Source organism: Pelophylax lessonae (genome assembly GCF_965119305.1).
Source record: "Pelophylax lessonae genome assembly, chromosome: 3".
Lineage (NCBI taxonomy): Eukaryota > Metazoa > Chordata > Amphibia > Anura > Ranidae > Pelophylax > Pelophylax lessonae.
Genome location: NC_138770.1, coordinates 102,614,924 through 102,635,993, shown reverse-complemented (window position 1 = coordinate 102,635,993; position 21,070 = coordinate 102,614,924). Strand labels below are relative to the sequence as shown.

The 21,070-nt window shown below is 42.1% G+C and overlaps 1 protein-coding gene across 1 annotated transcript in view; it reads right to left on the bottom strand.

The window, feature by feature from the left end:
- DRC1 (dynein regulatory complex subunit 1) overlaps positions 1–21,070 on the bottom strand; it is a 73,242-nt gene that overhangs the window by 27,345 nt on the left and 24,827 nt on the right. The window contains exons 7-11 of the mRNA XM_082249331.1: positions 20,079–20,165; positions 14,976–15,098; positions 12,296–12,435; positions 4,608–4,742; positions 1,576–1,814 (exon numbers count right to left, since the gene is read on the bottom strand). Of these exons, the coding sequence (XP_082105457.1) occupies positions 1,576–1,814; positions 4,608–4,742; positions 12,296–12,435; positions 14,976–15,098; positions 20,079–20,165 (724 nt within the window). The remainder of the gene's footprint in view (positions 1–1,575; positions 1,815–4,607; positions 4,743–12,295; positions 12,436–14,975; positions 15,099–20,078; positions 20,166–21,070) is intronic.

Genomic DNA, 21,070 nt, shown 5'->3' with positions numbered 1-21,070 from the left:
GCCCCTTAGTTCCAGTGAAAGGAACTCTTAAGGTGTCAGCATACCAAGGCATTTTGGACTATTTTATGCTCCCAACTTAGTGGGAACAGTTTGGGGTTGGCCCCTTCCTGTTCCAACATGACTGCGCACAAGTGCACAAAGCAAGTTCCATAAAGACATGAATGAGCGAGTTTGGGGTGGAGGAACTTGACTGGCCTGCACAGAATCCTGACTGCAACTCGATAAAACACCTTGGGGATGATTTAGAACGGAGACTGCGAGCCAGGCCTTCTTGTCCACATCAGTGCCTGACCTCCCTGTTATATTGGACATTAAGTGAATTTGATGGTGAACAGACAACTTGGAGTTCCTGGATTGAGAGACTGGAAAAGTATTTCTGTGCAAATGCCATCCCAGGCGGCAGGCAAGTAGCAGTATTTCTGACAGTGGTTGGTGCTAGGACATATGACACTCTTAAGGATCTCCTTTTCCCTGAAAAACCAGCAACTAAGACTTTGGCAGAGCTCCTGACACTGTTAGGGAATCACTTCCAGCCTAAACCTCTAGAGATTGCAGAAAGATTCCGGTTCTATCAGCGGCAGCAGCAGCAGCCGGGTAGAGATATTAAGGCTTATGAGCTCGCCCTTCGCAGACTAGCCTCAACCTGTTCTTTTGGGGAGTACTTACCGACTGCACTGAGGGATAAGTTTGTCATGGGACTAAATAGTGAGTCTAGCCTTAAAGAAACAGTACATGTGAAACCCTTCAGGTATAACACTCACAAATGCACTTCTGGAAGAATGGTCAAAAATTCCCATAGACACACGTCTAAACCTTGTGGACAGCCTTCCCAGAAGAGTTGAAGCTGTTATAGCTGCAAAGAGTGGGCGAACTCAATAATGAACCCTACGGACTAAGACTGGGATGCCGTTAAAGTTCATGTGCGTGTAAAGGCAGGCGTCCCTATACTTTTGACAATATAGTGTATATGAGCAGAAATAAAAATGTGCATTTATTAGTTTGTTTTGCAAATGTGCCTGCAAAGCATTGCAACTGTGATCAGTGGATGGCGGGTGCAAAGCCAGACTCCTGCACGCTTCCTTCAGCTTTATGGTAATACCGATACAGTTATCTATTGAAAACTACAAGTTCTTCACCTGTGGTTGAAGACAGGACTAGTAGTTTATTCATTCACAGATCTGCTTGGCACCGTATTAAGCTACAACCTAAATATGGGTGTAACATTGTCGTAAAAGTGGAGTTCGCCTTTAAGGAACACAACTAAGTACCGTTTGTATGTATAATGGCCACATAGTATAACCCCCATAATATAACTCCAAATACATACACTGGGTATCAGGGTTTGTGAGTCCTCCAGGAGTGAGGGGGATTTTCTACAGTTATTTCAGAATCTCTGATATCAATAATTAAAGTAAAATCAATAAGTACTTTTTATTACACATTTACTTTAAATATCACAGTACAATTGTTTGATTAAGAAACCTGACCTTTCAGGAAAACTTCATGTAGCTCCATATTTGTGTTTCCCACAATATCAGTGTGGTCGGGTAATCTAATAAAAGACACAACTCTCACCTGCAGTAGCCATGACTTCCTGTGCCAGCTTGCTGGCAGTCTTTTGCTGCTTGGGTTGAGGTACCAGAGGCCCGACATTGTCCATAAACTGGAGATCTGGAGCAATCCATGGCAGGCCAAGCTGCTGCTCTTGGATGATTCGATCGGCCTCTAGTGCGCGGTGCACCAGCTGTTTGATCTCCTCCTCATTCATTACCCAGATGTCATGGAACTTCTTAGCATCCACAGAGGCAAAATGTCTACCAAGAAAGATACATGTTCAGTACACTGCCCACTATCTGCAACCTTAGATATAGTAACAGTGTTTAAGTGATTTTTAAGCCTATTTTTTTTTTTTTTACTTAAAAAAAAAAAAAAAAAGGGTATACCTATTTCCTCTGTGGAATAGTATTGCACAGAGTGGTCTCTTACCTCCTTTTCTGGAATCCCCCATTGGCACTGTTCGCTCTTCTCTGGGTGCCCCGTCAGCAAGCCAAGTGCTGAAGGGTTACCCATGCGGGCGCACTCCCAAGCTGGGCTGTGTGTGTCAATAGACGCACACAGTGCAGCTCAGCTTCGCCCCTGCTCCCTCCTTACAAGATTTGACTGACAGCAGCAGGAGAAAATGGCTCCCACTGCTCTCAGAGTCTCCTATGAGAGTAGGAAGAGTGGGAAGAAGAGCTGCAGCCGGGACAGCACTGGGTTGTGAGAGGAGACAGGTACATTTTCCTGGGGGCAACTAGGGGTGAAACGTTTTGCATACATGTGACCAGTACTAACGGGATCTTGGATCAGTGTTTTCACCAGGTAAGTACTTTTCAGTTCAGTTCTGTTGTCAATCTTTATTTACTCATTCCAGAAATTCATAGGTATAGGTCTGCTTCAAGGAGGTCAATAAAGCTCTGTTGGTATGTATAATGGCCAGAAAAAAGAGCCGATATTCTGCCGAAAACTCCAACTTGCCGAGATCTCCAATGACGATATTTCCGGTGAGTGTACACCAGGACTAATTGGAGATTTCAACCATTTGGTGTTTTCACAGAACACCGGCAGCCTTTACACTCCGGTAGATGTTATAACTAGTTCAGATTGTTAGTCCGCCCGCTAGTGACCAAAAACATGGCCGCCTCCAAGGCGGAGACAACTAGCAGGCAGACTAACAATCTGCACAAATTATAGCATCTACAGGACTGTAAAGGCTGCCGGTGTGGTGTGAAAACACCAAGTGGCCAAAATGTACAGTCACCGGAAATAACTTAGTCGGAGATCTCGGCAACTTGGAGTTTTTGGCAGAACACCGCATTCTCAAGTAATAAAAACTACATGCACTGTGTATAAGGGTTTGACGTTTCAGAGAAGTGAGCTAAGGTGTCTCCAATTATTGCTGGGTTCCTGCACCCTCAAACAAATCATTTCCTTTTCATCACAAGTTTACTTTAAGTGATTCTGGGCAGGAAACTGTTTTTTATAAAAAGGAGGGTCCATGCAAAAGAAAAAGTCCTCTTCAGATGACTATTCTACAGTATATGGGCTTGCTGGATTCATTCATCCATTCCAAAACCATAGGTATCAATATAGAATTTCCCTTATTTGTGGATATAACAGCCTTCACTATTCTGGGAAGGCTTTCCACAAGATTTTGGAGTGTGCCTTTTGCTCAAAAGAGCCTTTGTGTGGTCAGGTACTGATGTTGGATGAGCAGAATTGGCTTGCACAATCGAAATTCCAATTCCCTAATCCTAAAGGAGTTCCCAAAGGAGTTAAGTAGGGTTGAGATCAGGACCCTGTGCAGACCACTCACGTTCTTCCACACCACGCTCATCTGTCTTCAGTAAGGGAAGAGGTCAGGGCTTGAGTCACTCAAGTCCTCCACACCAAACTCATCAAACCATGTCTTTACGGAGCTGCCCAGTCATGATTACCAATGGTCTGAGAGGGCACAATTGTCTACAAAGTCTTTGTATGCTCTATCCTTAATAGGGAAACAGTACCCTTTACTGGAAATTTTTTTTCAAGGGGTCCCTTTAATACTTTTGACCATATAGTGAAAACAAAAGCAAGTTGTGAATTTTACAAAATATGGACTTTATATTAGGCCCAAAGTTTTGCTGCACATGCTATGGCAAGGAGGAAGGGCCTATACCTACCCTGGTGGAAAGGATAGAGATTATTTTCTCTCTATGGTTACACATATCTACATTTCTGGACATTGAAAATGCAGGCAAGAAGCAAAAAGTGTGTTAAACTAAGACTGGTCAGACCTTGAAGTGCCGCTCCCAGCAAGAGTGCAGTTTTCTTCCCTGCTGGTGCTCAGGAATAGGGGTGCTGGTGTCAAATCTCACACATCCTGAGGTGCCAGTTAGAAGATGCCGCTCACCCAGCCTGATCCATGTAGAGTGTATATGACATCCTCAGCCAGTGTTGCTTCACTTCCTACACCTAATGATGCGTTTTGCCCCAGCCCACAGGGGAGATTCTACATCAGTACAACTAGCTTGTGCCGGAAATTGGATCAAACTTTGGCTAGGTCCTGCTGAACCGGATGAATTTTGATCTGTCTATGACCGGCATAAAGCATACAACACTCACTGAACAGGCATCTAGCATTTGCTCAATTGCATTAGCTGGATATGCTAATGGGGGGGGGGGGGGGGGGGGGGCGTGATGATGGAAGACACTCTGAGAATTTATGCGACATGAAATAAGATGTCAGTCTGAGTGATATTGGTGTCTTTATGGGGTTTGTCCAGTACTGGGACAGGCTCATCCAGTGCCCAGGACAAGGATCCAGAATTGTGTCCCCCTCCCCCACTGTTAATACATGTTGTAGAATAGGTGTACCGCCCTGTGTCTACTTTTTGCCCCTTTGCTTCACTGCACCCAGGGCAGGTTCCCCTCCTGCCCACCCCTTGTTCCAGCCCTGGGTTTGTCAGTTATATTTTAGAAGATATCTCAACACTCACCCGAAACTAGCTAAATGCAGCCAAGACCTCTCTCTCAGCATTGGCTTAATGGAAAGTATTCCAGCATTCAATTAATAGAAAATAACTGACCTCATCTTCTTCTGCAGTTCCTTGTATTGCTCCACAATCCTCTTAAAGTCATCAGTCAACGACTGGTTTTCCTCCTTGTATTGCTTGATCTGTTTGTCCAGTTTTATTCTCAGATTGTTCAAAACATCGTGCAACCTGGCGAAGGTAAGTGAGATTGTGCATACGCTTGTTATCGGTTTCTGATAATTGACTTGGTTGTTTTTGTCCCACAGATGTTTAGTACAGGTTTTTCCATATGTGTTACACAACTGTTACACCTAAAATATAAACTTATCACATTGGAAACAGGCAGAGGCGTAACTAGAACCTTCAGGGCCCCAGTGCAAGAAACCATGAAGGGCCCCTTGGACCCCTGGCCAGGGCCCTTCTCTTCAAGCCTGGTGCTCTTCCCACTGATCCTGGGGCCGTTTAATCTCATTGTGGGGCCCTTTATTATGGTCCCGAAGCGGGACTCTTTTACAAGTTCTGCAATGGGCCCCCTTCCTACCATCTTGGGGCCTCCCCACAGTGGTGGAATGCCAGGGCCCGGTCGCAAGTGTGACCTTTGCGATCCTGGAAGTTCACCCACTGGAGTCAGTAGTTTTTATTTTTGGTATTTTAATTGTATTTTATTATTTTATTTTATTTTTTTTACAATGTCACTGACTATGACTCTGTCCATTCAGAAAAGGAAGGAGCTGGTAAATTACATATTTACTGACCCCTTCCTGTTTCTCTATTGTGACACATCCCCTGCAGCAGCTGGCAGGAGAGGGGAGGGGGCACAGTGGGGGGGGCGGGGGAGCACACAGGGGCCCAGAGACAGCAGAACACAAGTGAACTGGATAGGAGGAGTGGTAGTGGTGGGGGCAGCATGCAGAGGAACCAATCTCCTACATTTTCCATGCAGCTACAGGAGGAAAAAGGAGGACAGTGATTTCTCTACATGCTGCCCCCGCCGCCCCTCCTATCCAGGTGTACAGGGGAGCCGCACAGGCCCCCTGACCATGGGGCCCGGTTGCAATTGCAACCCTCGCAACCCCTGTAGTTACGCCCCTGGAAACAGGGATTGTTAAAAGTAAACTGATGGTGAAAACTGAACTCCAGACAAACAGTGAAGTACAGATTAAATACATACACGGAAGCTGTTTTACCCACAAAACAAATTATATTTCTGTCCATCCAGTCCTGAGATTTACGCAGCTCTGTCTGGCAGACCAGGAGACCTGATTTTTATCTGCTGCGGTTTTATTTTCACTCAGACGTCTTGTTCCTCCACCAGCCTGTGACTGGACAGTGAAAGGAGAATCAGCAAACTTATGAGCTCATCTCTTTGTCACTTTGATCTCTCCTGCTATTAGAATGCTCCATGTCAGTACGTGATCATTGCAGTGCACCAGCTTATTATCTCAAACACTTAAGGTCCCTAGCCATCACTTTTCCTTCTAGTGGTGGCTCTATATGTGAGTTCATTTTTACCGTTATTTGTTTTATATCATATGTACACTGCAATTTGTACCAGTGATACACTATATATAGATTTTTTTATTAAATTGATTTTATTTCAAACTGCACCATGAGTCTCTTCCATTTTTTTGCAAATTTAACCCTTGCATGATGTGCTGAGTTTATCATCACACTGGAGGTCATCCATGAGGCCGCAGGTTGCTGACTGTATTGATGTCCTGGAAAGCCTGTGACTGGTCGCACAACACTCGTTTGCTGTCCTATAACCTAGACAGCATTTGGTTCTGGTGAGTTGGCACTTCATTCGTTTTTGATGTTGGAAATTATCTTTTTCCTTCTCATCGTTTGATTCTATTGGTTCACTGGATCATACCCAATGAATATTGACACATCATTTATATGAACTTTTGTTACAAGAAATGTCATATTATTCATACCATTTATTTGAGAACACCTTTTTCATCTGTTGATATATTTTCAGCGCTGCATTATTCTTTATGGTTATATTCTTGTGTATGTATACTTTACACTTTCTTTGCTAGCTGCTGTTTTTTTTTGATTAGCGCTGATTCACCTTTTCATATCACCTAATTGCAGTGCACCCGATTGGCTTATTGTGATGGTCCTTCCTCATTTCCCAGTCCAAGTTCTTCTATACAGTAGACTGTAAAGCCTGGTACACACTATACGTTTTTTTTTCCGTTTAACCCATCGACATCCCCTGCTGTGCTTTTGTGTTCTGACAGGGGGACTACTACCCCCCCCCCCCTCACCAGAACACACACTGGTTGGTCAGCACTCACAGCCATTTCTGCCATTGCTGATCGAATGCTGGTTTTCCAGCATGCCCGTTCAACAGAAGCCAGTTTCTGTTGGACAGGGAGCTGTACCCATGGACCAAAAGTCGGCCGATTCCCGCCAAACTGACCAGTTTCTGCCAAGCATAAGTGTATGATACCAAGTCAAATTCAGGTACTTACAGTGATTGCATTTGAAAAAAGAGGTTTCGGGCAGCCGCATCGCTGGATCCTGGGACAGGTGAGTGTGTTTATTAACCACTTAAGCCTCGGAAGATTTTACCCCCTTCCTGACCAGGGCCTATTTTGCGATTAGACACTGCATGATTTTAACGGACAATTGCGCGGTCGTGCGACACTGTACCCAAATAAAATTGACGTCCTTTTTTTCCCACAAACAGAGCTTTCTTTTGGTGGTATTTGATCACCTGTGCGATTTTTTGATCATGCGCTATAAACAGAAAAAGAGCGACAATTTTGCAAAAATAACAATATTTTTCACATTTTTTTATATGAAATTCCCCCCAAAAAATGTAAAAATCAAAATTTTTTTAACATTTTAGGTCAATTTGTTTTCTGCTACATATGTTTGGTAAAAAAAAAAAAATCGCAAAAAGCGTATTTTGATTGGTTTGCGCAAAAGTTATTGCGTTTACTAACTAAGGGAAAGATTTATGTCATTTTTATTGTTTTTTTTTTTTTTTTAACGAGTAATGGCGGCGATCTGCAATTTTTTTTTGCGGGACAGCGAAATTGCGGCGGACAGATCGGACCCTTGACTGACATTTTTGACACTTTTGGGGGTACCAGTGACATTACTACAGTAATCAGTGCTATGCATATCCACTGTTACTGTAAAAATGACACTGGCAGGGAAGGGGTTAACTTTATTTGAGAGAGAGAGGGGTTAAGTGTGTCCCTAGGGGCGTGATTCTAACTGTGATTGGATGTGGCTGTGTGTGTAACAGCAGAGATCTACGGTCCTACATAGCAGCACTGTATGATCTGTGCTGTTACACAGGGGAGAATGACAGGCGGCTTTGTTTACATTAGCTGCCTGCCTTTCTCCCGGTGTAAGCGGCGATCGCCAGTGACCGGCGGACATCGGGTTCGCTGGTCACTTGCGGGGGGGGGGGGGAGGGGGTCTGTGAGCGAGCGGGCGCGCGCTCGCTCCCTAGAGCCTCACAGGCTAGCGACGTAGACCTACGTCACTTTGCCTGTGAGGGGCTGACTGCCGATGTAAATCGTCGTTAGGCAGTCGGCAAGTGGTTAAAAGTCAGCAGCTACACTTTTTGTAGCTGCTGACTTTTAATAAACACAAAAATGAGTGGAACCCCGCTTTAAGTAAACTCATTACACATGTTAGAATCGAATTGTCTAATCTCCATTAGGCCTACCAACAAGAATGTAGTGCAAGGACCTGCCTGATTGAATACACATTAATTGGATAGTTTAGGTAGGTCCTCATAGTACAAAATTTTGGAAGACGTAAAGTTGAGTGTACAGAAAAACATTTTTTAGCTAATAGATAAGCATTTTTGCTGGGGACATTAACCCTCCTTAAATGCAAAAACCTTTGTCACCAAAATTGAATCAGGTCCAAATGTTTACAGCTGTCACCAGAACAAGCAGGGACAGGGACACCTGTACTGGTGACAACTGTCTAGGAAGAGATTTCCCTCACTTTGGAAACATTTACATACATAGTTACATAGTAGGTGAGGTTGAATAAAAACAATTGTCCAACCAGTTCAACCTGTGTAGGTGTGTGTGGACCTATTCATTTCTCATACCCCTGAATGTTTAGATCCTTGAGATGTACGTCCAAGAGTCTTTTAAAAGTAGCCATACTCTCCGCAGTTACTACCATTTGTGGCAGGGAATTCCACAGTCTTGAGGCCCTTACAGTAAAGAACCCCCTGCGTAGCCTGAGGTTAAATCTCTTCTCCTCTAATCGCATTGTATGACCTTGTGTCCTCACGCATTCCTTGCGATTGAATCGTTTTTTTTCTATGCTCAGATCAGCGTTGAGGTATTTGTAAATCGCTATCATGTCCCCTCTTAGGCATCTCTTCTCCAGGGAGAATAAATCTAGGTCTTCTAATCCCCTGTTGTGTTCTCATGACAGGGCATAAAGGGAAACCTTCTCAAATAAAAAACATACACAAAAAGAAAAAAGAACACAACAGAAATACTATCACCTTCTTCTAAAAAAGCTAATTGCCTGGCTTCAATTCTCTCTTTGTAACTGATTTGAAATAAATATGCAAATCAAGTCCTTCTCTGCATACTCCAAGTCAGTTGATTGCCAGTATGAAAGCAGACAGTAAACATTTTCAGAAGAATTTAAACTTTGGCAGCCTCCATGTTTCTTTAAACACTTGATTTACTAGATTTACCCCCTTTTACGACCAGGCCATTTTTTCCGGTACGGCAATGCGCTACTTTAACTGACAATTGCACGATCGTGCAACGTTGTACCCAATCAAAATTGATGCCCCTTTTTTTCTCATAAATAGAACTTTCTTTTGGTGGTAGACACCACCAAAGACTGACAATTTTGAAAAAAACAAACAAAAAGAAAATGTTTTACTTTCTGCCATAAAAAAGGTTCAATTAAAAAATATAAAAAAATCAAATTTCTTCATAAATTTAGGCCGATTTGTTCTCTGCTACACATTTTTGGTAAAAAAAAAAATCCCAATAAGCGTATATTGATTGGTTTGCGCAAAAATTATAGCGTCTACAAACTATGGGATATTTTTATTTATGGCAGCGATCAGCGACTTATAGCGGACCTGTGAAATTGCAGCAGGCAATTTGGACACTAACTGACACTTTTGACCCTTTTTGGGGACCAGTGACATTAGTACTGTGATCAGTGCTAAAAAATATGCACTGTAACTGTACTAATTACACTGGCTGGGAAGGGGTTAATATCAGAGGGTTGTCAAAATGTGTGCCTAGCCTGTGTTTGTGTACTGTCGGGGAGGTGCTTTTACTAAGGGAAGGCATTGATCCATGTTCCTGCTTTGCAGGAACACAAGATCGATGCCTTCCCTACTGACAGGACGGTGATCTGCTTTGCTTACATAGGCAGACCATTGTTCTGCCTCTCTTCCCGATCATTGACAGGACATTGAGTCCGTGGTACCTGCCCCTAGGCTCCCCGTGTGTGACCACAGCTAGAGCGACCTGCCGGCGGCGCACATGCGCGCTCCCTACCCAGAAAAGCCAGATCATGTATACAGCAGATAAAATAAGTATTAAACACATCACCATTTTTCTAGGTAAATATATTTCTAAAGGTGCTATTGACATGAAATATTTACCACATGTCGGTAACAACCCATGCAATTCATACATACACAGAAACCAAAACAAATAAGTTCAGGGATTTAGTAGTGTGTAATAAAATGGAAGGACACAGGCAAAAAGTATTGGACACATGAAGAAAGGGAGGTGCAAAATGGCAAGGAAAAAAAAGACACTAGCTAAAATCTATTAGTAATTAGAAAGCAATCCTGCCTTGATAAAAAATCTGCTACCATCTACTAGGATAATGAAGATGAAATGAGGATGGACATTTCAGCAAGACAATGATCCCAAACACGAAGCCAAGGAAACTCTCAATTGGTTTCAAAGTAAGAAAATAAAGCTGCTAGAATGGCTCAGTCAATCACCTGACTTGAATCCAACAGAAAATCTATGAAAATAAATAAATATCAGAGTTGTTAGAAGAGGCCAACGGAACGTTCAAGATTTGAAGACTGCTTGTTTTGAAGAATGGGCTAAAATCACACCTGATCAATGCATGCAACTGGTTTCTCCATTCAGGAGGTGTCTTAACCACTTAAGCCCCAGGCCTATTTCTGACACTTTTTGTTTACAAGTTAAAATCAGTATTTTTTTCTAGAAAACTACTTAGAACCCCCAAACATTATATATATTTTTTTAGCAAAGACTCTGGAGAATAAAATGGCGGCCATTGCAATATTTTTTGTCACGCGGTATTTGGGCAGCGGTCTTTAAAACGCCATTTTTTTGGAAACATTATAAAAAAATCACATTTCACTGCATTTAAAAAACTAAACAGTAAAGTTAGCCCATTTTTTTTGTATATTGTGAAAAATGATGTTACACCGAGTAAATAGATACCCAACATGTTACGGTTTAAAATTGCGCACACCCGTGGAATGGCGACAAACTACGGTCAATAAAAATCTCAATAGGCGACGCTTTAAAAATTTTTAACGGTTACCAGTTTAGAGTTAGAGTGTAGCTCTTTGTTTTTTAATTATTGCTCACACTCTGGCGATCGCGGCGATACCTCACATGTGTGGTTTGAACAGTAATTTCATTTGTGGCTCGACTTCCATATGCGTTTTCTTTTGTGCGCGAGGTGACGGGGGCGGCTAAAAATTTTTTTTCCTATTTATTTTATTTTTTAATTTATCACAGGTTTTTAAAAAAAATAAATAAAAATCTGATCACTTTTATTGCTGTCACAAGCAATGTAAACATCCCTTGTGACAGTAATAGGCAGTGACAGGTACTCTTTATGGAGGGATCGAGGGTCTAAAAGACCCTAGACCCCGTCCACTACACTTCCATGTATTCAAAACGCCGCAAACGGCATTTTTGAATACACTAGTTTTTTGAATTTGCCGCCTTTAGCAGCAGAGTAACCCGGACGTGACGTCATGGACGCCGCCTCCGGGTTATGTCATCGGAGATCCGATCGAAGCCGTTTCTGGCTTTTATCGGGACTCCATCCAGCCGGCAGACGTGCCGGCTGGGTGCTCGGGTCTCCCGGTGGGACGGGAGACCCGGACAAAGCCGCGGGAGGGGGGGCGTCCCCTCCCGCTCGCCGGGGTAATGACCGAGCGGCTCCCGAGCCGCATCGGTCATTACCGCCGGAAAGCCGACCGCCGGCTCTAAACAATGGTATCGGGGTGATGCCTCTAGCTAGAGGCATCAACCTGGTATAACACCGCAAAGTCTGCCGACGTACCCATACGTCACTTTGCGGTAAGTGGTTAAAGCTGTCATTACCAGAAAAGGATTTTGTGCAGAGTATTAAATACATTTCAGTTAACGTGTTCAATACTTTTTTCCTGTGTCATTCCATTATATTATTCATAACTTACTCGCTGAACTTATTTTTTTTTTTGGTTTATTTGAATGTATGGATTGCATGGGTTGTTACCGACATGTGGAGAAAATGTCATGTCAATAGCACCTTCAGAAATATATTTACCTAGAAAAATGGTGACGTGTTCAATACTTATTTTTCCCCGCTGTATATATGTGATCCAGTGCACAGGTGCACCCTGTAGAAGTAAAACTGCTATAGGGCAGACCTGAACAGGGTTAATGAGGTTCCTTTGGATGTGTTGGATTGCTCTTTTCCCTTCCCCTAGGAGTGGAGGTTGGTGAAGTTACCTTGTGATCTTTCTCTTCTGCTGGGATTTAGTGATAGTGTTCTCCTCATCCCTCTTCCTCAGCACTTGGAAGTTGTACTCCAATTTTTCTTGATTCAGTTGAAAGGTGGCTTTTATGTACTGAAGCTGCTGTTGCAGGATCTGTGCCCATCAGAGAGAGGAAAATGGTTAGATATGGTATCTGAGTGGGACCTCCAGACCTCAATTTACTTATTGGTATTCCTGCACCTGTGACGGCTCTCCCGTAGATTAAAGTGGGACCACAATTTATATAGACACTTAGACTTTAAAGAGGGACACACTTTCTATAGGCACTTCAACAATATAGTACGACCACACTTTATATACAGTGGGGAAAATAGTTATTTGATTGCCTGCAGATTTTGTAAGTTTGTACCCTTACAATGAATAAGAGGGGTCTATAATTTTTATCAAAGGTGTATTTAAAATCATACAGACAGAATATCAACCAAAAATCCAGAAAGAACACATGATACAAATGTTATAAACTGAGTGTTTCCTACTATCTTTGCTCTCAACAATATAGTGGGACTGTGCAGTATATAGGCACTTTGACATTAGAATAGGACCACACTTTATACAGGCACTTTGACATTGGAGTGGGACTATACTTTACATAGATACCTCAATTATGATTGGGAACTGCACTTTATACAGGCACTTTGACATTAGAATAGGACCACACTTTATACAGGCACTTTGACATTAGAATAGGACCACACTTTATACAGGCACTTTGACATTAGAATAGGACCACACTTTATACAGGCACTTTGACATTGGAGTGGGACTATACTTTACATAGATACCTCAATTATGATTGGGAACTGCACTTTATACAGGCACTTTGACATTAGAATAGGACCACACTTAATACAGGCACTTTGAGATTAGAATAGGACCACACTTTATACAGGCACTTTGACATTGGAGTGGGACTATACTTTACATAGATACCTCAATTATGATTGGGAACTGCACTTTATACAGGCACTTTGACATTAGAATATGACCACTCTTTATACAGGCACTTTGACATTAGAATAGGACCACACTTTATACAGGCACTTTGACATTGGAGTGGGACTATACTTTACATAGATACCTCAATTATGATTGGGAACTGCACTTTATACAGGTACTTTTACATTAGAATAGGACTACACTTTATACAGGCACTTTGACATTGGAGTGGGACTATACTTTACATAGATACCTCAATTATGATTGGGAACTGCACTTTATACAGGCACTTTGACATTAGAATAGGACCACACTTTATACAGGCACTTTGACATTAGAATAGGACCACACTTTATACAGGCACTTTGACATTAGAATAGGACCACACTTTATACAGGCACTTTGACATTAGAATAGGACCACACTTTATACAGGCACTTTGACATTGGAGTGGGACTATACTTTACATAGATACCTCAATTATGATTGGGAACTGCACTTTATACAGGTACTTTTACATTATAAGTGGGATAATACTTTCTATAGGCACTTTAACATTAGAATGGAACCACACTTTCCATAGGCACTTTGACAAACATATGCAACTGTTTTTACAAAAATTTACCAAGCCGGTTGTAATTAGGACTCCCTGATGGTAGCAGGTGGAAAGTTAAGGAATTTTTCACTGGGAACACTCACCTGACAATCGCACCTACAGTATATGAGCTTGTTGGACCCTCCAAAACTATGGGCATTAATATTAGGTTGACCCGCCTTTATGGATATAACCAGGCTACACTCTTATGGGAAGCCTTGCTACAATATTTTGAAGTGGGTCCGTGGGAATTTGTGCCCATTTAGGAAAAAGACCATCAGCATAGTCTGGTGCTGAGTTAGTTGAGAAAACCTGGCTCACAATCAGTGTTCCAATTCATGCCAAAGGTGATCAGTCGAGTTGAGATCAGGACTCTGTAGAGGCCATTTGACTTCCTCTACACCAAATGCATCAAACCATGACTTTAGAGAGCTGGCTTTGTCTACAGGGGCACAGTCATGCTGAAACAGAAAAGAACCTTCCCCCAAAGTGTTCCCACAAGGTTGGAACTGGCCATTTGTCTAAAATGTCTTTGTGTAGTGTAGGGTTAACAGAACCCTTCACTGGAAACATCTGACCTCAATAATTTGGAGGGGCTTCTACATATTTTTGGCCAGAAAGTGTGACAGTCCGATTTCCACAAACTTTTGGCCATATAGCGCAGAAAAAGGGGGATACTTATCCAGCTGTTACAGGAGGAATACTGGGTCCCATGAATTGTAAATCCTATGATCAAGTATGTTCTCTGGAACCACTAAGCCTCTTTCGTTGTTATGTTATAGCAGTAATAGTCTTGTACCTTGTTAGTCTTAGATTCTACTTTGTTAAATTAATAATGGACCTAGGAAGATTGGGGGTATGCCATTAAACACTTCTACAAAAAAAATCTTTGTTCCTTTAAAAAAGGGGGGCACACTGACCTCAGGCACAGGAACTAGTATTAAACATCTATATTGGAATTAGATAATATTAGTGATTTATGGGACCTATAGGTAAAAATGAATATGCTTTTTTAACGTTCTCAATTTTTAAACTTGTTACAGCAATAAACAATTCTGCATGTGGGTATCGTGTGAACATGAACAGAAAATGTAACACTGACCTGCACATCGTTCTCCAGTTTGATCTTGATAATGTTGTATTCCTCACCATCCTGCACCCGGAGCTGGTTTAGCTGTTTCTGATACTCCTCCACCTTTTTCATACGAGTTAATAGATTCTCCAGCTGCCATATACAATACATCCAATTAGAGGGCACCTTATTCATTTACAGTAATATAATCACCAATCTGATTAACACACTGCTGTACATTTGTATTAGTCATGTGGGTCTCTGGATTTCAAATTGTTATGTTTTAAATAACACAAACCCAACTTAGTCTATATTCTATATTTGTATTCTATATGTTCTCTCCTAAAATATATTAAAAGGCAAAAACATTTTATTTAGATTTGAATTGAGTACAGAATGGTTAGAACCGCTGTCAAATTTTTTTTTCATGTCCCATTGGGGACATTTATATTTTTTTTCTGTGCTGGAAACAAAAGTTAAAACGAAAGTTAGATGAAATCTCTGGAAAGTGAATGAAAATCTTCAACAGCTGTCCCTAACAAAAGTTTTCCTCTCTATTCGTGTTCTGGTGACAACCCTAAATTCTGGGTTTTTCATCACTTTCTGTCCAGCTGACAATGAGCACCAGGACAAATATAGGATGCTGAATTTCCCCAGTGGACGGTAGTTCTAATCCACATTATCACATATATCCAAAACAAAAAATGAAAAAAAAAAAAAAAAAAGATTTGGATACACTTTAAAAACCCAGTGAAGCAGGCTAAAATATCTCAAAAAGCAACACATCATCTAAATCTAAAGAAATTCAAGAACAGATGAGAAACAAGGTGACTGACATGGAAAGGGTTACAAAGCCATTTCTAAGGCTTTGGGACTCCAGCGAGCCATGGTGAGAGCCATTATCCACAAATGGAGAAAACAAAGAAAAGTGGTGAACCTTCCCTGGAGTGGCTGGTATTCTATCAGAAAACCCTACCCCATCAGATTTCCCTACCTACGTCATTTCCGGTGCAGGCTCGTCATGCACCAGCTGTAGCCGCGTCACACGTTCTACTGCGCATGCGCGGAATAGGTAGGGAATTTTGATAACATCGTAAGGGGGTGAGGCAAAAGTTCTTCTGCGCATGAGTGGGCGCATGCGCACCAACGGATCGGGTAGTGGCATCTCTTATAACAAACATCTATCCGATCTCCATGGCATACACTGCGCCGAGCCGACAATGGGACAATCCTTTTCCCTACCCACACGCGCACGCCCACTGTCTAATTGTCGGGTCGGCGCAGTGTGGGGCATGGAGATCGGATTGTCGGGTCGCTACAGTGTTGGCTCGGCGCAGTGTTGGCCATGGAGATCGGATGGATGTTTCTTATCAGAGATCCCGCTGCCTGACCCGTTGGTGCGCATGCGCCGGCGCATGCACACTAGGACTTTTGCCTGACGCTTACGATGTTATCAAAATGCTCTACCTATTCTGCGCATGCGCAGTATGACTTGTGACGTGGCTACAGCTGATTCATGACGAAGCCACACCTGATCCGCAACCGGAAATGACGTAGGTATGGAATTCTGATAGGGTATGGTATTCTGACAGAACACCGGCCTACCAAAATTACTCCAAGAGCACAACAACGACTCATCCAGGAAGTCATAAAAAACTCAGAACAACATCTAAAGAACTGCAGACCTCACTTGCCTCAGTTAAGGTTCATAGTTTAATAGTAAGAAAGAGACTGGGCAAAAATGGCATCCATGGGGAGTTCCAAGGCGAAAGCCCCTGCTGACCAAAAAGAACACAAAGGCTAGTCTCAAATTTGCCAAAAAATCCTGATTATCCCCAAGACTTTTAGGCAAATATTCTGTGGACTGAACTTTTTGGAAGGTGTGCATCCCGTTACATCTGGTGTAAAACTAACACAGCATTTCATGAAAAGAACATCATAGCAACAGTCAAACATGGTGGTGGTAGTGTGATGGTCTGAGGCTGCTTTGGCTTAGCTTCAGGACCTGGACAACTCGCCATAATTGATGGAACCATGAATTCTGCGCTCTACCAGAAAATCCTGAAGGAGAATATTCGTGTTTGTGATCTCAAGCTCAAGCACACTTGGATTATGCAACAGGACAATGATCCGAAACACACCAGCAAGTAAACCTCTGAATGGCTCAAAAAAAACAAAAAACAAAATTAGGGTTTTGGAGTGGCCAAGTCAAAGTTTTGACTTACAGTACTTTGAAAAAGTATTCATACCCCTTGAGATTTTCCACATTTTCATGTTACAACCAAAAATGTAAATGTATTTTATTGGGATTTTAAGTGATAGTCAGACACAAAGAGGCACATAATTGTGAAGTGGAAGGAAAATTATAAATGGTTTTCAATTTTGTTTTAAAAATAAATATCTGAAAACTGTGGTGTGCATTTGTATTCAGACCCCCTGAGTCAATACTTTGTAGAACCACCTCTGATTCCCCTAACTTAAATCTAGTGGAAAAAGTTGCTTTCAGAAGTCACCTAGCTAGTAAATAGAGTCCACCTGTGTGTAATTTAATCTCAGTATACAGCAGTTCCGTGAAGCCCTTAGAGGTTTGTTAGAAGATTTTAGTGAACAAACATGAAGGCCAAGGAACACACCAGACAGGTTAGGTTAAAAAAAATATCCCAAGCTTTGAACATCTCATGGAGCACTGTTCAATCCATCATCCAAATAATGGAAAGAGTATGGCACAACTGCAAACCTACCAAGACATGGCCGTCCACCTAAACTGACAGGCCGGGCAAGGAGAGCATTAATCAGAGAAGCAGCCACTAGGCCCATGGTAACTCTGGAAGAGTTGCAGAGATCCAAAGCTCAGGTGGGAGAATCTGTCCACAGGACAACTACTGTATTAGTCAGGCACGCCACCAATCTGGCTTTTACAGAAGAGTGGCAAGAAGAAAGCCAATGTTGAAAAAAAGCCAGAAGTCCTGTTTGCAAGAAGCCTTGAGGGGGACACATGGAAGAAGGTGCTCTGGTCAAATGAGACCATAATTGAAATTTTTGGCCTAAAAACAAAACACTATGTGTGGCAGAAAACTAACACTGCACATCACCCTTAACACACCATCCCCACCGTGAAACATGGTGGTGGCAGCATCATGTTGTGGGGATGCTTTTCTTCAGCAGGCACAGGAAAGCTGGTCAGAGTTGATGGAAAGATGGATGGAGCCAAATATAGGGCAATCTTAGAAGAAAACCTGTAAGAGTCTACAAGACTTGAGACTGGGGCGAAAGTTTGCATTTTACTAGGACAACGACCATAAACCATACAGCCAGAACTGCAATGGAATGGTTTAGAATAAAGGACATTCATGTGTTAGAATGGCCGAGTCAAAGTCCAGACTAAATCCGATTGAGAATCTGTGGCAAGACTTGAAAATTGCTCTTCACATACGCTTTCCATCCAATCTGACAGAGCTTGAGCTATTTTGCAGAGAATGGGCAAAAATGTCACTCTCTGGATGTGTAAAGCTGGTAAAGATATAACCAAAAAGACTTGCAGCTGTAATTACAGGGAAAGGTGGTTTTATAAAGTATTGACTCAGGGGGGCTGAATACAAATGCACGCCACACTTTTCACATATTTATTTGTAAAACATTTTGAAAACCATTTATCATTTTCCTTCCACTTCACAATTATGTGCCACTTTATGTTGGTCTATCACATAAAATCCCAATATAATACATTTATGTTTTTGGTTGTAACATGACAAAATGTCGAATATTTCAAGGGGTATAAATACTTTTTCAAGGCACAGTAAATCCGATTGAGATGCTGTGCCATGACTTTAAACAGGCTGTTCATGCTGGAAAACCCTCCAATGTGGCTGAATGAAAACAATTCTGCAAAGAAGAGTGGGCCAAAATTCTTCCACAGCGATGTTAAAGATTCATTGCCAGTTATCGCAAAAATTTAATTGCAGTTGTTGCCACCAAGGGTGGCACAACCAATTATTAGGCTTAGGGTGCAATTACTTTTTCACATAGGGCCAGGCAGGTTTGGACAGACTTTTTCCCTTAATAAATAAACTCATCATTTAAAAACTGCATTTTATATTTACAGCATTGTAAACTGAGATACACATGCGTAGCTCAGCTTACAGTGCCGGGCCAGTCTCTGAATGCATGCGCAGGAGTGCCTTCATCCCCCGTCGACCAATAAAGAGGCCTGAAGACCAGTGCTGAAGCATGTGTAGCTCAGTTTACAGTGCTGGAAGAGATGGCGAGCAGGCAGGTTCGGGCATTTTATTGAAGAAGAGACAGTGCATGTTGCTTCTGCAATAAAAGCCTGCCTGCTTATAGTTTTTAACAGCATGACTTTAGTTCAGCTTTAATATATGGCCTAGCACTTATATTTTATACTATTTAAAAAGGCACTAGTCCTGGATTGCTCAGGGTCACTTCCCTAAATTTCTGGTTGGGGAGTGAGCACAAAAAAGCCTCACAGAAATGTCACATGACCTTATCGGGACCATGTCACATCGTCCCTAGAGCCATCTAGACAAAGAGCATGAGCGCCCTGTCCTTTTACAGACTTGTAGAGTCTCAGGAGCCACTCCAACAACTGCCTGGGGGGGGGGGGGGCACAGAATAGAGCCTTGATGTCATGGGCTTTGGGTTTGTCTGTGCATGTCAGTACATGCAGAATTTAGAGGTTGGGATATAGTTCCTTGTCAGGAACAAGCATACATGGTAGTTCCTGTCAGGAAAGCACACAGAACACATGGAAAATTGTGTTCAGTAAGGATTAGCTCAGGTGTATTTGGATCCTAGTCCAATCCTACATGAGTGAGCTTGCCAAGAAGCTGTCATCTGTACTGTGCCAATCATCTCCAGCCTGGGCATTTCTGGGCGTTGTACACAAGTAATGTGTATACATGTGACTGCATGGTAGGGAATGCCTCATGCACTTATAATTGACCCAGTAGTGTAACAGCTTCCATAAGGGCTTGGTCAGGTGGGTTAAGACTACGATCTGAACACATCTGAGCTCATCCCTAGTCTGCAGCCCTATTTATTTTTTTTATCAAGAGGATTTAATAACACTATATATTTTTAAATGCTTACTCAGAAATATAGAAATGCAGCCATTACCTCCTTGTCCTGGCGACTCTGCATGCCCTGCTCCCACTTCTTTCGATTCTTGTCTAACAACTCTCTGCGTTCCTGTTCAAATGATTTCTACAAGACATGGGAACTGAGGTTTAGTGTACAGGTTAGGACGGGAAATGAAACAGTTGGGGGTTATATATCAAAGTGGTACAATGCCAATGAGCAGTGGCTTGTAGTTATTTAAGAGTTCACCCTAAAATGATATTTCAAGAGTTACACCACATGAATGCTCAAATCATTCAGGTTGTCTAAAACTGGGCAAATACTAGTAGATTTTAGTACAAAGGTTTGTATGAAAATTCTCAGTGCAAATTCTCAAAATGTTGTTTTTGCTTTTAACATTCACATTTGGAACAAATGCAATTTCCTGGACAAAAGCCACATACCCAGTTAGAAATTCATTAATTTCATAAAAAATCTTCCATCCTGCTTCCTCCTTACTATGTTTGAAAATGAAAATCGGTTTGACCCAAGTAAAAATTGAACAATTGAATGAACCCTTCTCAAAACAAAAAATTTCAAATTAAGATCTAATAGTGTACGACCAAGTTAAAGGCTAAGTTAACCTTTCATCTAAAAATAATACATGCACATGTTTTTGCAGGTATAATATGTGCAATTATGATTTGCTTTCTCAGAAGCCTGTAGAGCACTGTGCCTGGGATGAGCAGATCACAGGTGCAATGTCAAGCTTCTGCAGACACTACCTGCAGCTTTCTGCCGGTACCTGTGTACAGGCTGTTTCAAAGCTAGAGGAATTGTCAATGAACTACAAGAATGCTCATTAGCACCCTCACAGACCATTGAGAACTACAAGTCACCTGTTGCAGTGGAAGACAGTACTTGTAGTTCATAATTTTACAGATTACTGTGAATCAATGGCGTAGCTGTGCAGGCAGAGCCCCACACAGCCGTGCTGTTTTTAACCACTTTACCACCGGAGGATTTTGCTGTCTTACGTCTGGGCCACTTTT